General features: G+C 55.9%; 1 protein-coding gene across 1 annotated transcript; it reads left to right on the plus strand.

The window, feature by feature from the left end:
* The first annotated feature begins 85 nt into the window (after nt 1-85).
* On the plus strand, nt 86-11,580 carry EIF4A3 (eukaryotic translation initiation factor 4A3). Its single transcript, XM_053892737.1, has 12 exons — nt 86-318; nt 2,158-2,230; nt 2,796-2,862; nt 3,265-3,327; nt 3,914-4,046; nt 4,561-4,641; nt 6,787-6,928; nt 7,398-7,536; nt 8,297-8,412; nt 10,862-10,969; nt 11,063-11,190; nt 11,358-11,580. Exons 1-12 carry the CDS (start codon nt 150-152, stop codon nt 11,372-11,374), a joined length of 1,236 nt encoding a protein of 411 aa, XP_053748712.1. The 5' UTR covers nt 86-149; the 3' UTR covers nt 11,375-11,580.
* Nucleotides 11,581-15,726: the final 4,146 nt, after the last annotated feature.

The raw sequence follows: 15,726 nt of genomic DNA on the forward strand, positions 1-15,726 counted from the left end.
GAGGAGCTCCACCGCCCCTCCCGAGACGCGGCCCCGACGCACGCTCGTACGCACGCGCGCGGTGGCGTCAGTTCCTGGCGCCGGCGGCGCGGGGCCCTGCTTCCGCTTTCCGCTGCGGCGCGCGCCCCGCTCTCAGCCGACTCGGGATCATGGCGGCCACGGCCACGATGGCGACCTCGGGCTCGGCGCGGAAGCGGCTGCTCAAAGAGGAGGACATGACCAAAGTGGAATTCGAGACCAGCGAGGAGGTGGACGTGACGCCCACGTTCGACACCATGGGCCTGCGGGAAGACCTGCTGCGCGGCATCTACGCCTACGGTCGGGGGCCGCGGGGTGGCCGGGCGGCGAGGGCGGGGGCGCGGCCGGGAGGGAGTCCCGGGGCCCAGCATGCCGCGGCCCCGCCGTGTCGGTGTCGGAGGCTTCGGCGCGTCGTCCTCGGTGCACAGCACGGTGCCGGGTCCAGCGAAGGCTGAGAAGTCTTCCCGGGCACTTGGGAGCCGTTCATGCGTTGGATAACGGGCTTGTACCTAGTAGGTGCTAGGGACCCGCGCTGCTCTGGGCGCTAAGGGTTTGGCAGTGAATCCGGCAGGCTCGTGCCTAGACCCGAGGCTGCTTCAGGCAGTGGTGATGGCGGTGACGCGGGGAGCAGGGGGAGTAGTGGGGCTACTGTTTGAACTGAGGTCTGGATTAAGGAGCCCGTCGTGAGAGGACCGGGCAGAGGGAAGAGCTGGTGCCAGGACCGTGCGATACTGAGTCGGTGCGTTCCAGGCACAGAAAGAAGCCTCCTGTGGTGGGAGCCCAGGGGCGACTTTGGAGGGGCAGACAGGGCCAGGTCTTACAGCGTGCTGTGTGAGGTGATGAAGAGTTTTTTATTTCTAAGTGCAGTGGGAAGCCCTTGGAGGGTTTTAAGCAGGGGTCAGATTTGCAGGTACAGAGATTATTTTGGGAGTCTGGATTTAAGGGGAGGTGACAGGTGAGGCTGGAGAGGAGGCAGGGGAGAGGTGATGGTGTTGCGGTGGCGATGGGTTGGATGTGAGCAGCAGAGGTGGGTGGTGGTGCTGTTTGCTTAGGTGGGGAGCCCTGGAGGGAGGCAGAGTGGGGAGTTCTGTCCTGGGCGAGGTGAATCTCAGGGGCTTGGAAGCCATCCAGTTGGAGATGTTGGGAGGCAGTTGCCTGAGTTGGGAGCCTGGGAAGAGTTGGGGCGGGGGGGGGGGGGGCAGTGCAGATGGGAGTGATCAGCATCTGTGTTTAACGCCTGGGACTGGGCTGTCATTCACCATTGATGTTCTGGCAGTTTAGGCAGCAAAGAGGGTGCTGAGGGGATGGGAGGTGAGAAGTGCCAGCGCATCCCTGCCTGGTGTGAGGCTGACAGTCCTGCCTGCCTCCGGGCATCCGGGACATCCCTGCCCCAAACACTTTTTAGTTTCCCGGCCACGTGCGTGGTCACGATAAGGGTTTTAAGTCATCTATTATAGTTTTTATGTTAAATGGAAGTTGTACTGTATTTTAAAAGACTGCCCCAAATTAAAAAAATATTTTTTTTTGTACATAAACTTTTGTTTACTCGGAAAATACTTTTACTCCTTCAGAGTAGCCTCGTTCCCCGGTAACAGTCACGTAGAGGGATGGTGTCCTAGTTTGTATAGCTGCACCGCGAGTGGAAGGGGCACAGTGTGGACCCCGCAGAAAGACCCAGGCAGTAGAGTAAATGCAGTGTAGACGCTTGGGCAGCATGCAGACCGATACGGAGAGGGAAGAGGGGCGGCTGCAGAGCCACTGGACTTCTTTCCCTTCCTTGTAGTTCAAACAGTAACGCAAAGAATAGCTCTGCAAGTGACTGTAAATAACACAGAAGGGATTGCAGTCAAAGGTGAGCCCCCGCCCGGGGTCCGGGAGTGCTACCGTTAACTTTTTGGGGGGTTTTGGTAATCCAACTGAGGTCTCTGTATTGTGCAACGGTGTTTTTAAATAAGGATTTTGTACAAATGAGATCCACGTTAGTATGAAAACATGGTTCAGCCCGGTTCATTCACCAGCTGTTTGTCGAGAGCTTCCGTATGTTGGACTTGGGGTTAGGGGGGTGGGGGTGAGGGCTTAAACAAGGATACCGAAGAGCTTCCAGTGTGTGGTTAGAACTAACTTTGTTTCTCTCTGCAGGTTTTGAAAAACCGTCAGCCATCCAGCAGCGAGCCATCAAGCAGATAATTAAAGGCAGAGACGTCATCGCTCAGTACGTCACTGGCCCCAAACGGGGTTAGGCTGCAGTCAGCCCAGTGCAGAGAGTGCTTTGGGAGGACCATTTTTCACCCTTTCCTTGACTTTAATCCACAGGGTGTCTTGTTTTTTTCTTTTCCTGTCCTTTTTCTTTTCCTTTCCTGTCCTGTCTAGAAAGCCGTCATATTTTTAGCCAGCCTTACCTATCAGTTGGCGTGTGGAATGGTTTATAATACTCTCTTAATGGCTTTATCCCCCATTTGCCTTATTCTTAAAGACTTGGTTACAAGATGAATTATTTTTGGAGGCTGGTTTTAGTCCAAGATTACAGAAAAGAATTACATTTATATAAAGGGGAATCTCTCCTTTTCTGCCACCGGTAACACTTGGTCTCCCTTGGTGACCCCGCAGAGCCCCCGCCCTTCGGTTGAGGCACTGGTCTGCTCCGGGAGGTGGGGCTCCTGCTCAGAAGCTGCCCAGGTGCTCCTGCACCTGCCCCTGGGGGTAATGCCATGGTGGGGGTGCCGTGAGTGGGAGCAGGGAGCCCGTTCTACACCCTCGGTCTGTGTTTTCTCGAACAGGTCTCAGTCTGGCACAGGCAAAACCGCCACGTTCAGCATTTCCGTCCTCCAGTGTTTGGATATTCAGGTAATTTGCAACTGCTAGGAAATCCTTCCTTTTCTCCTCTAACTGCAGTTCAAAAAGGGCAGCTTTGAAAAATGTCTATTGGGTTGTACCGACTCAACTAATTTCTTAAGAGGTTCTTAGGTGTGTACTCACATGAGAGCTAATACTCTGTCATCAATTCCTTGTCGTTTAAACCGAGAGATATATCAGCGGACATTCTTGTCTGCAAGCCGCAGTCCTGCCTGGTAAACCCCGTGATTGCTGGGTTCACGCTTGAACTCACATTCGGGTTCGTTTACCTCTGTTAGACGTGTGGTCTCATGTGTGGTTGACGTGAGATAACATTGCAAAGCGGTCTGCGCTGAACTAGTGTGTACCTCGAAGATACTGAGGACTCTGTTTTCTGACACATTATTTTACCAGGTTCGTGAAACCCAGGCTTTGATCTTGGCTCCAACGAGGGAGTTGGCGGTCCAGATCCAGAAGGTGAGACCCAGGGAGGCGGTGCCGTATTTGCAAGTATTGCCTTCTCATTCAGTGGTCAAAGGCTGACTGGTTGGTTGAATCTAATCCTGCCTTTGGGTTTCCTCTAATTTTATTTCCTGATCCCTAACATTTGTGACGTGAATTTCTGATACGTTTTAAATCATTTTTAACGTTGCTGGTGTGATTCCACTAGCTTTTTGCGGTTTTAGAATTGTAATTTTTTTCAGAAAAAGATTCGTTTTAGTTAAGCGGGTGTAACTTTTATACTTAAAACACTATAAACACTCGATACAGGTTAAGAAGTAAATACTGTCTCTGGGTGGCTGGGATTATGAGTTTTATGTGTTTCCGGGGTATTTCGTAATTGAAATGTACTGCTTTTGTACTAATAAGCCAGCAAAACAACTTCATTTTGGCACAGAAAAGAGTAGGAGGGGGAGAGCGGGTCTTTTTGTAGTTTTATGCTGTAAATAATAGAATAAATGACTCTTGGTGGTCGTCTTACGTTGGAGGAGAAATTACCTTCGTTTTGGGAAAACCGCGAGGTCTCTGACTTTGCACGAACGTGAGCCTCGTTTGAATTCAGGGCCTGCTCGCGCTGGGTGACTACATGAACGTCCAGTGCCATGCCTGCATCGGGGGCACCAACGTGGGGGAGGACATCAGGAAGCTGGACTACGGGCAGCACGTCGTCGCCGGCACCCCCGGGCGTGTCTTTGGTAAGCGCTTCTGTCTGTAAAAGTCACGCGCCCAACAGGGTTCACAAGTGGCGTTTAAACCGCCTGGGACTGTTTCCCGTTGCCATGCGGCGTCACAGTTTTGCACATGGGTGACGTGTAGGAGGTGGACAGAGGTCTCTGAAATGCCGTGAAAATGTGAAGAACAGCCAGAACGGCTGGCCCTTTCCTTGTAGCCTGAGGTCTAATTATCTCTTTTCTTTTTTCTTTTCTTTTCTTTTCTTTTCTTTTCTTTTCTTTTCTTTTCTTTTCTTTTCTTTTCTTTTCTTTTCATGTTGGTTTATTTTTGAGAGAGAGAGAGAGACACAGAGTGTGAGCGGGGGAGGGGCAGAGAGATGGAGACACAGAATCCGAAGCAGGCTCCAGGCTCCAGGTTCGACTCGGGGCTCGAACTCATGAACCACAAGATCATGACCTGACCGAAGCCGGACGCTCAACTGACTGAGCCACCCAGGTGTCCCTTGAGGTCTAATTATTTTTAACTGTGGTTCCGTAGACATGATTCGGCGCAGAAGTTTGAGGACGCGCGCTATCAAGATGTTGGTTTTGGATGAGGCTGACGAAATGTTGAATAAAGGTATGAGTAACAGCGTAATTTCTTCCCAACGTTTAACTACGTTTTCACAGCACGAGGTGGAAACCAGCTAACACAAGCGTTCTCCGCGTGAGCAGAAGCGCTCGGCCCAGTCGCGACTACGAACATAGAACTTGCGCCCTGTCCTTCCCGCGGTGGGGAAGGGACCGCTGTGCCACCGCTCCCCGCGCAGGTGGGGAGGCGCGCAGTCGAGGCGGGGCGCGTAGAGATGCCTGCTGTGCCCTGTGGGGCCCTGGCGGCTGTGACAGGGAGCCTGGGTTTCTGGTAACAGCGTGTCGTGTTGTCTAGAGGTTCTGTAATCTCTTTAGCTAGCTGTCCTATTGGTTGTCTAGGCTTTTACTTTCTTATTTCGATTTAAATTTACCTTATTATATATTTTTCAATGTTTACGTAATTGTTTTGGGAGAGGGTTAGAGAGCGAGCAGGGGAGGGGCAGAGAGAGAGGGAGAGAGGGAGACAGAATCCCAAGCAGGCTCTGTGTCGTCAGCACACAGTCCCGCTCGAGCCCACAAATGGTGAGATCGTGACCTGAGCTGAAACCGAGTCGGACCCCAACCGAAAAAGCCAGCCAGCTGCCCCCTTTTTAAAAAGAATTTTAATATTTATTTTTTGAGGGGCGCCTGGGTGGCTCGGTCGGTTGAGCGTCCGACTTCTGCTCAGGTCAGGATCTCGCGGTTTGTGAGTTGGAGCCCCACATCGGGCTCTGTGCTGACAGCTTGGAGCCTGGAGCCTGCTTCCGATTCTGTGTCTCCCTCTCTGTTCCTCCCCCACTCATGCTCTCTCTCTGTGTCAGAAATAAACATTAAAAAAAATATTGTTTGAGAGAACTCGTGCCAGCAAGCAAGGGGGAGGGGCGGAGGGTGGGGACAGGGACAGAGGATTTGAAGCAGGCTCTGTGCTGCCTGCAGAGAGCCTGATGCGAGGCTCGATCCCACAAATCGTGAGATCATGACCTGAGCAGAAACCTAGAGTCAGACGCTCAACCCACTGAGCCACCCAGGTTCGTAGGCTGATCTTTTTCCCAGTTACGTTTTAAAGCAAATTTTTAGACTTCATGCATACCTTTTAGGATTTTCACGTGTTTCTATCAAAACGTCTGAGGACAGATACGTGACGCCCCCCTCGGTGGTGGCGGCTGTGGTGTCAGTACGGTGACAGGGAGATGCGACTGACAGATGCTTTGGGTCCAGCGCCCGTTAGAGCGCCTCTCCGTGTGTCCACGCCTCCGCTGCCTGCACACGCCCTCCCCTCAGTCCCTGCTCCCACACCGGGGGGTCACCGGGTGACAGACGCAGCGGCTGAGGTGCGGTTCCCGCCGGTTTTCCCGGTGTCCGGGCCTGCGGGGCCCCTGCTGCGTGAGGAGCTGTCCCCGCGCCCCTCTGTCCGGAGGCCCTGCTCTTCTAGGGGGCGGCGCGGTCACCGCTGCGCACTCGGGCGGCTTCCTTAGCGTTTGAGGAAGCGTCGCCTGCGGGCGGCTCCTCGCGGGCGGCCCCTGGGGCGGCCGTTCGCACAGCGAGGTCTCCAGACGGACGGTGTCTGCGTCATCTGGGGGTTTGCTAGAAACGCAGGTCTTGGGCTCTGTCATTTGTGGGGTCACGACTTCGCGGTCTGTTAAGGGGCCTTTGGAGTCCGGGACCCGCCGTGCGGGCATTCTCACGGGCTCGCCTGCTGACCCCGCGTCCTGCCCGGGGCAGCGGAGGTCGCGGTGTGGTGGCCCGTGGGCCAGGTCCCACCAGTCGAGGTGTGGTTGACGGGTGACATACAGCCCTAAGGATCCCACGTGTGCGGGAGATTGTTCTGTCCGAATCCGGATCTCTGGTTTCTCTTAAAACGTGGCAGATCTGGCCACGTCGGACGCACATCCTCACAGCAGCCCGACAGCAGCGGTGACCGCCAGCAGGCGTCTGAGGTCGTGGGCGACCCAGGGCCGGGGCTTCTGTTGCTCCTCACGGCCGGCATCCGGGCCTGTCGGGGTGGGGCCGCGACCCCCAGAGACGGCAGAGAGGGGCGCGTGGATTTCCGGGCTCCGCGGAAGACATTCTTTGTGAAACCTACGCTTCACATCCGCGACCTCCGTGGCCAAGCGCGCGGCCTTCAGAATTCTCCGCGTCTCCTCCTTTGTCCCAGGTTTCAAGGAGCAGATTTACGACGTGTACAGGTACCTGCCCCCGGCCACACAGGTGGTGCTCATCAGCGCCACGCTGCCTCACGAAATCCTGGAGATGACCAACAAGTTCATGACGGACCCCATCCGCATCTTGGTGAAGCGGTAAGCACGCCCCGCGCCTCGGGTGCCGCAGCCACAGGCCACGTAGCTGGTGTTTGGGTCTGCAAACGTGTAAAGTGTTTCTTGTATTCTTTTTTGAAAAGCCAGCTTTGGGGCACCCGGCTGGCTCAGTTAGTGGAGCGTGGGACTCTTGATCTTGGGGTTGTGAGTTCGAGCCCCATGTTGGATGTGGAAAAAAAAAAAAGCTAACTTTCACGACGGGCCTTCTCCTTTGGCTCCGCGATTCCGAATTTACGAGCTAGCTGACGGTATTTGTCCATCATTGCCGTGGGAGCAAAATGTGCAATACGAGGTGTGCAAGTTGTTGAAGGCGCAGGCTGGTCGGGCCCGTGCAGCAGAGGTGCTGGCCCCCGGGAGGGTAGGGGCCGCCGCCGGGAACGGTGCGTGGCTCGTGTGCGCCCTCAAATCTTGGTGGAGGAGTGAGTTCCCGGGACGTGCCTTTGTCTTCCAGCGATGAACTGACCCTAGAAGGCATCAAGCAGTTTTTTGTAGCGGTGGAGAGGGAAGAGTGGAAATTCGACACCTTGTGTGACCTGTACGACACGCTGACCATCACTCAGGCGGTCATCTTCTGTAACACCAAGCGGAAGGTACGTGGCCGCCTTAGCTCTTCAGTGTTCTCCTGGCAAAAACTGAACCTGGTTCTCTTTGGAACGCAGCCCAGACCTTGCCCGTGGTGGCTCAGAAGGGGACGGGCGGGCGTGGCCAGGGAAGCTGTACGGACGTGTTCACGCTGGTCCCAGGACCGGACACACGGACGTCATTGGCTTTAGGTGGGGCCCCGGGCCTGGGTTTTCCTAGGCTCCCAAGTGATGCTCTCGTGCAGGTGGACCAGACAGCCAGGAGTCGGCCACCTTCCAGAGAAGACTTGAATTTAAGTTTCAAATGAGAATAGTGAGAGACGGCCTTTTTTTTTCCTTGAGAAACGTACACGGAACCAGTGAGAGGAGTTTTGCCCCAATATGTGCTGGGCAAACGTTTCCCACACGTCTAGTAAAGATTCCTCTGAGGTTTGTTTTTTTTTTTTCCCCCAAAGGTTTATTTTGAGAGAGAGCAAGCAGGGGAGGGGCAGAGAGGGGGGACAGAGGATCCCAAGCAGGCTCTGAGCTGTCAGCGCAGAGCCCGACGCGGGGCTCGAACCCAGACGAACGTGTGAGACCGCGACCTGAGCCGAAGTCAGACGCTCAACCCGCTGAGCCAAACCCCAGGCGCCCCGTGATCGATCCGCGTGTTAAGGGCCCCGGCGCTGAGCGTTCACGTTGGTTCCGCGGACGACTGAGCTGAGGTCCGCAGCACGCGCCCCGGTCTGGTTTCTGAGCTTACGGTGGCGGCTGCTGCTTTGCCCTGCAGGTGGACTGGCTGACGGAGAAGATGCGAGAGGCCAACTTCACGGTGTCGTCCATGCACGGCGACATGCCGCAGAAGGAGCGCGAGTCCATCATGAAGGAGTTCCGGTCCGGCGCCAGGTGGGTCGGCGCCACTTCCGACCCCGGACCGAGCCCTCCTGCCTCCTGCCTCCTGCCTCCTGGGCGTGGGCGTGGGCAGCCCTGCGGGGGCGCTAGGCTGGGGGGAGCTGCCATCACCTCGGGGGTGGGGGGCGGGTAGGGGTCTTCACTGCCGAGTAAGGAGGTTTTCTGGTGGTGCTTTTGTGTTGGGGTCTTAGCCGAGTACCGCTGTGGTCGGAGAGCACGTGGCGTCGTTCCTTGCAGCGTGTACCCAGGTTTGCTTGCCGGCCCGGCACGCTCACTTCTAGATGCCCCGTGCGCGTGTGCACAGGCCGAGCGCCCCGTGGTCGCCGTGCCCCGGAGGCTCGGTTGCCGGTTGCGTTTCGGACCCTCCGCACCCTCCCCTCTGTTTCTCTTTACTGTCTCCGCAGCAACGAGGGAGCTGTGGGTGCAGCTCTGAGTTCCGTGTGTCCTCGATGGGTCCTGAGGCCGTCGTACCGACAAGTTCAGGGTTGTTGGGTTTCTGCAGGGTTAGCCTTCATCACAGAAGTGTCCCTCCGTCCGTAGTAATGCTGCCTGTCGGCAGTCCTGCCGTGAGGCCGGCCCGGCCGCCTTGTGGGGTGGGTGTCCCCGCCGGGTCCCCTCACGCGCCCCGCCCCCACTCCGTGTGCCGCCCGAAGCTGCAGATGTGCGCTGTGCACACGGCTCGCTGTGGCTTCTGGTTGGTTTTCTTCGTCGTCGTAATGCTGATCGCTGTCTTGGGATGCAGTTCGTCCCGTGTTGTTTGATGCTGTTGAAACTACGTTTGAATTAATCATCTCATCAGTGCGTTTACCTCTCGTGCTCTTTTTCTGATTCCTTTTTTTAAAATTCGTTTTGAGAGAGAGCACGTGCACATGCAGGGAAGGGGCAGAGAGAGAGAGAGAGAGGGAGAATCTTAAGCAGGCTCCGTGCTCAGTGCTCAGCCTGATGTGGGCCTTCTGTGAGACCATGACCTGAGCAGAAATCAAGAGTCGGACGCTTAAGCCGGCTGAGCCCCAGGTGCCCTGGTTTTGGATTTCATATCCTCATTCCTTTTCCCCATTTCCTTTTCTCCTGAGGGAGTGTAACGCTCTGTGCCTCCATCCTCCACATCTGTTGTGATTGGCACGTGGGCCTTCGTCCCTGCTCCCGCAGAGACCAGAGGCTTCAGTGACCCCTGCGTTTCTAGAAAGCGGTGGTGGTGGTCACGTGTTGTCTAATATCACAAACTCCACAGGACGCCTCTGCTTTATGTGACAAAACGTACATACGTTCAGACTCATACTATCATTTTACTCTTTGTCTTTGAACTTTTGTCTGGGATGGATGTCCTCCTCCTTGAAGAATGTCTTCACCTATTTGGTTTGGGGCTGCCAGTGACCCAATGACAGAGTGCCCGTTTTGGTTTGTCTAGAAGTGTTTATCTCGAAGGGGAAACTTGCTGAGATAGAATTCTGGGACGTCGCCTGCGGTCTCGCTGCTGCCCCACCCCCCACCCCCGCTTGTCTTTCGCTGTGTCAGCAGCTCCTGCTCTGATGCGTCCGTGTGGCTCTGGTCTTTCCTCCTGCTGGGCTGCTGTCCGGCTTCCTGCCCCTGCCGTGTGGCTGGGCTCCTCTTCCCTCTCCCTCTGGGGCTGCGGTTGTAGGTGATTATGGGGCAGTGATACCTCCCCGTTTTGTTTTGAACTCCATTCTCCTGTGTTGCTGTCCCTTAAATTGAATGCTTCTAGACCAGCGACGTCCAATAGAAATATATAGTTCAGGCCACATCTGAGATCTCCTAATACCCGTGTTAAAACAGACAAAAAGAAACAGGTGAGGTTGATTTTTAATACAGTATTTGACTCATCGGGGCGTGTCATTTCAACATTTGCAATATGTAGCATTAAAAATATTAATTAAAGTGTTTTTTACTTTTTTTTGTACCGAGCATTGAAAATCCTGTGTGTATTTTACACTCTAAAGAGCATCTCATTCCGGGCCAGCCGCGCTGCACGTGCTCGATGGGTAGGCGGGCTGGTGGCCTCGGTATTGGACGTGGCGGCCCGTGGCGTGTCCGATCCTGCCCTGGCTGCGGGACAGAGCGCTGTGAGTTGCATTTCAAATTTGAACACGCTGTAAAGCCTGCGCCAAGGTCCAGAGGCCACCAGCCCTGACTCCCCTCTAGGCGGAAGTAGGACGTCTTTCCCAGTTGTTGATACGGGGCTGGGTTCAAACAGTTAAACGTAGTGCAGCAGAAGCTACCAGAACTCTCTTTATCAGACGGTGCGCGTGAACTGAGCACAACCACAGACGCGAGGCCCTTCGTGGACAGGTCTTTCCGGTGCTGCCCCGACGCTGCACGCCCGCAGAGGGGCCGGTGTGAGGGTGACCTGACGTGTTTCTGCTCGTCGCCAGTCTTAAGCTTTCGTGACCGGGGTGATTGCCTCAAGCACCTTCTCTCGTTGCAGCCGTGTGCTCATCTCCACGGACGTCTGGGCCAGGGGCTTGGACGTCCCTCAGGTGTCCCTCATCATTAACTACGACCTGCCCAATAACAGAGAGTTGTACATACACAGGTAGGGGTGGGCTTCCCGTGGGCCTCCCGTTGGCGGGTGTCCCGTCCCCTCTCCTGCTGCGTGTACTGAAGGGGTTTTGCTCTGCCCTCGAAGAATCGGGCGCTCGGGCCGCTACGGCCGGAAGGGGGTGGCCATCAACTTTGTGAAGAACGACGACATCCGTATCCTGAGAGACATCGAGCAGTACTACTCCACCCAGATCGACGAGATGCCCATGAACGGTGAGCCGGCCTGCCCGCCAGGATGTGTGGCACCCGCCGTCGCCCTCCCCCTCCGCCTCCCCCTCCCGTCTTGTTTGTGTCTAGAATACGTCGTGAGCCTGTAGCTCAGTTTACACGTTTGCACCCCGTTTGCATCCTTCCTTCACACGTGCCTTTCTCTCCCTCAGTGGCTGACCTGATCTGAGGAACCCGCCGCGTTGATGAGCTGGCGACCGTCGCCCACCTCGTGCCGCTGTCGGGAAGTGTGCGGGGGCGGTTTCCGGGTGGTGGGGTTTGTGTGAGCTTGGCGACAGTCCCGGGGACAGGCGAGCCCTCGGTGTTCTTTTCTTACCCACGTGTAAATAATGCTTGGAGTTTTTTTCATTAAACGTTTAAAACTTTTCCCATAAACTCTTAATTTGTGTTTTTTTTTAAATACTTCTTTTTGAAGCAATCTGCATACCCAGCCTGGGGCTTGTCACGATCCCGAAATCAAAAGTTGCACGCTCCACCGACTGAGCCAGCCAGGTGCCCCTCAGGTTTATATCTGTTCAGGTGCCACCGGCCCTTCTAGTAACGTGCTGGGCGATCTTGGGCCACAGGTCGGGTCGCTTCACTCTGCTTTCTGTCTCTGTCGGTGAACGGAAGTGGTGGTACAGCCCGCCTGTGCAGACCTCCCCAAGCGGGTCGAGATGGCAGCAGCCGAACGTCCACGGTTGTGGGGAGCTTGAGACGTTTCTGAAGTTCACCCGGCGACTCCGACCCCGGGCATCACCGTCGTGTGGCGTGTGGAAGGAACTTCCCGACGAGCTCCCGTCCTGGAGCAGGGCCGCACAGGGTCCGATGCAGCGCGTGCAGGGCGCCTATGTGCCGGCAGCAGAGACCGCGACACCACAGCCCCAGCCACGTGCAGCCAGGAAGCAGCCGCCGTGCCGGGCACCGGATCCCACTTCTCGCGGTCGGGAGGGAGGAGGTTCGGCAGAAGAGGCCGTAGATCCTTGACTCCAGCTTGGCCCTGGGTTTGCGCACCAGGAGCGGGAGCCCCGGGTGAGCAGCTGGGGGGAAGGGTTTGTCAGCAGCCGTAGCGTTTCTGGCTTGACAAGCGCGGTGTGGGTGGAGGAGGGAGGGGAGCACGCGGGGCCTCGTCCGTGGCTCGGGGAGGGGGCGGCAGGAAGCAAGCCAGAGGGAGAGACGCGTGAGAAGCCGAACTCAGATGCCGTCTAGGAAAGAGAACAACTAGCAAAACACAGGAAAACATTCAACCTGGCAGGTGACTCAGGTGTGACGTGTGGCCAGGAAAGATGTAACGACCGTGAGTGTGGCGAGGGCGTGGGAACGTCGGTGCTGTGGTGTCAGTGGGAAAGCAGCCTGGCCCTGACCAGTGGGAGCAATGAAGATGTTCTCTCTCTCTGAGGGGGGAGTTCTGCCTTAGGCAGCTTTCCGGAACGTGGACTGGTGGGGGGGGGGGGGTGCTGAGTGCTGGGAGGGGTGCGTGGGGAGCCACTGTGCTTGCATGGCTGTGAGGGGGTTGGGGGGTGTTGGGGGGGGGCAGCCGGGGCACGAGTGTCACGGCCCAAGTGGGTTTAGCGGTGTCCCTTGGCAGCCGAACGTTGAGAGAAGCAAGGGGGCCGGTGTGCCCGGCCAGACGGGATGTTGAAAGCCGTTCAGCATTCGACACTGAATATTCAGACGTTCAGCTGCCAGTTTCAGCCGTTACTCGCTAAAAAGTGGAAATGACCCGAACCTCCACCAACCGGCAAGTGTGGTCACGGCGCGTGAGGAGTATTACGTGGCCATCCAGAGGGGTGTGGTGTCGACACCCGCTCGCCGAGGGCCACGTGCTGTGCGATCCCCCTTCTGTGAAACGTCCCAGACGGCCGCATCAGACAGAACTCAGGTGGTGGTTTTCCTGACCGGGGAGCGCGTGCTTTGGGGGTCGAAAACGTTGAGGAGTCGGACCGTGGTAACGGTTGCACGCCTCTGTAAGCGTGGCGGACGTCACTGAGCGGTCATGTTTTGAAGGGGTGACTCCTACGGAGCTACGTCTCCGTTACAAATCAGGTGGGGGGGCCACCACACCCTTCCCGAGAATTAAACGGCACAGGCTATAAAAGATGGCTCGACTGGGTCCCGAAACAGGACACAGCTACACACACTTCGAAGAAGTCACAAAAGGTGCGAGTAAGCGGAGAGTGGAGAAGTAAGGGAAACGTGCCCCACGGGAGCCCTCCGACCACGGTGAGCCTTGGGCAGAGGTTTTGGGAAGACTTACCAGGGGCAGAGAGAGCCATGTCGTACGTGATACCTGGAAAGGTGGTTCGTCACAAATGCCGCCGGGACAGCCCAGGGGCCTTGCACCCAGAGGAGCCTCACGCTGGCAAAAGCCCGTAGAGCTGCCGGGAAGGCTAGGCGAGTATGGTTCCAGCTGCTTTCGGGAACCCGGGGAAGATAAAGGTACCAGATTTTCCTCACGTACGGCCAACAGCAGACCGCGGCTCTGGCCAGCGTGGTGAGGCAAGAAAAGGGGTAAAAGGCATCCGTTTGGAAAGGAAGAAAAGTCTGCGTAGACTCTCCTTCGCGTGGAAAGTTTCAGGGCTCTGCCACTGGGCTGCTAGAGCCAGCGGTCGAGAACGGCCGTGTACGAGGTCGGCGTCCAGAACCCGCTCGCGTTCTGCAGGCCGGCAGTGAGCACTTGGAGAGGGAGACTTCAGCACTGCTTACGGTGGCGCCAGAGAGTGAAATACCGGGGATACGTTTGGCACCTGCGGCATCCGTGCCCCGAGAGCCACAACGTGTTGCTGTGAAAAACGCCCATAAACGAGAGGCGCCGTCGTAACGGGACTAGAGGGGTCGGGATCGCTCAGGTGTCTGTTCTCCCCGCGTTGTTCCACGGATCCGGCACAGCCCCGATCAAAGTACCAAGAGACTTTGGCAAAAATCGAGAAGCTGATTCTAAAGCTGATATGGAGGGGGCCTGGGTGGCTCAGTCGGTTGAGCGTCCGACTTCGGCTCAGGTCATGATCTCACAGTCCGTGGGTTCGAGCCCTGCGTTGGGCTCTGTGCTGACAGCTCGGAGCCTGGAGTCTGCTTTGGATTCTGTGTCTTCCTCTCTGCCCGTCCCCAACTTGCTGTCTCTCAAATATACATAAACATATAAAAATTTTTTTTCTTTTTACATTTATTCACTTTTGAGAGACAGAGCACAAGCAGGGGAGGGGCAGAGAGAGAGGGAGACAACAGAATCCAATCCGGAGCAGGTTCCAGGCTCCGAGCTGTCAGCACAGAGCCTGACGCGGGGCCCAAACTCATGACCCGTGAGATCATGACCTGAGCTGAAGTCGGAGGCTTAACTGACTGAGCCACCAGGCGCCCCGATATTAAAAAATTTTTTAACAAAAAAATAAAATTCACATGGAGATACAAAGGACCCAGCATGGCCGGAACAGCTTTGAAAAACTGAACAAAGCTGGAGGACTTTTCCTGCCTGATCCCCAGGAACATTACAAACTTATGGCACAACAGTGAGGTGTTGGCACAAAGACAGACACCCCCAGATCCCTGGGATGTGGTACAAGGTCTAGAGAGAGACCACAGATTTATGGGGAGGGGGTTTTCAGCAGAGGTATTGAGGCAGTGCAGTGGGTAAAGGATGATCCTTTCAGCAAATGATGCCCGAACAGATGGCGAGCCCCATGCAAAAAAAGAAAAACCCTTTATCATTACTTCGTACCACGAACAAAAAGCTTGGGATGGAAGACCTAAAGTCACAAAGCTTCTGGAAGCACAGGAGGCAAGTCTTAGTGGCCTTGGATTTGGCCAAGATTTTTTTAATAGGACAGAAATAATTATAAATCAGACTCCTCAAAATTAAAAACCTTTAACTCTTCACTAAGCATTGTTAGGAAGGTAAAAAGGCAAACCACAGACTGGGAGAAAGAATTTCAAAGCACGTGCCGGACGGAGGACTTAGAACCAGAATATGCGGGCAGCTTTTCAGCGGTAGGTGGAAGAATGGCCCCCCCAGAGGTGCCCGGGGCCTGCTCCCTGGAGCCCGTGACCGCATCACATGTTACAGCAGGAGGGACTTTGCAGATGGAATTGAAAAGTTTGAGACCGGATTGTCCCGGGTTATCCAGGTGGACCCACATGAGCTTTTAAAGGTCAGCCCGCCTTGACCTCGCCGGACTTGAAAGTGCCTTCGCCGCGACGACCAGCCCCTAGAAGGGGCGTGTGGCGCACGGCTGGCAGGGGACAGACCTCAGGCCTGCAAAACCCTGCAGCCGAGTCGGCCAACAACCTGCCTGAGAAGGAAACGGGTCCTCCCCCCCCCCCACAGCCTCCGGGAAGGAAGCAGCCGGCCTGCCACTCGACTGTAGCCCCGTGAGAGCCGTGTCCCCTCCCTGCCCACCAGCACCGTAACACACTGTGTTATTTTAAGCCACCGAGTCTGTAGTATTTGTTACGTAGCAACAGAAACCTACACAAACGATATTCCAGTAATAGGAGACCAATGCTCCAAATAAAGAAAAAGGCAAAAGATTTGAACAGACGCCTCCC

Source organism: Panthera pardus, unplaced genomic scaffold, assembly GCF_024362965.1.
Source record: "Panthera pardus isolate Hobbes unplaced genomic scaffold, ASM2436296v1 HiC_scaffold_3, whole genome shotgun sequence".
NCBI classification, from domain to species: domain Eukaryota; kingdom Metazoa; phylum Chordata; class Mammalia; order Carnivora; family Felidae; genus Panthera; species Panthera pardus.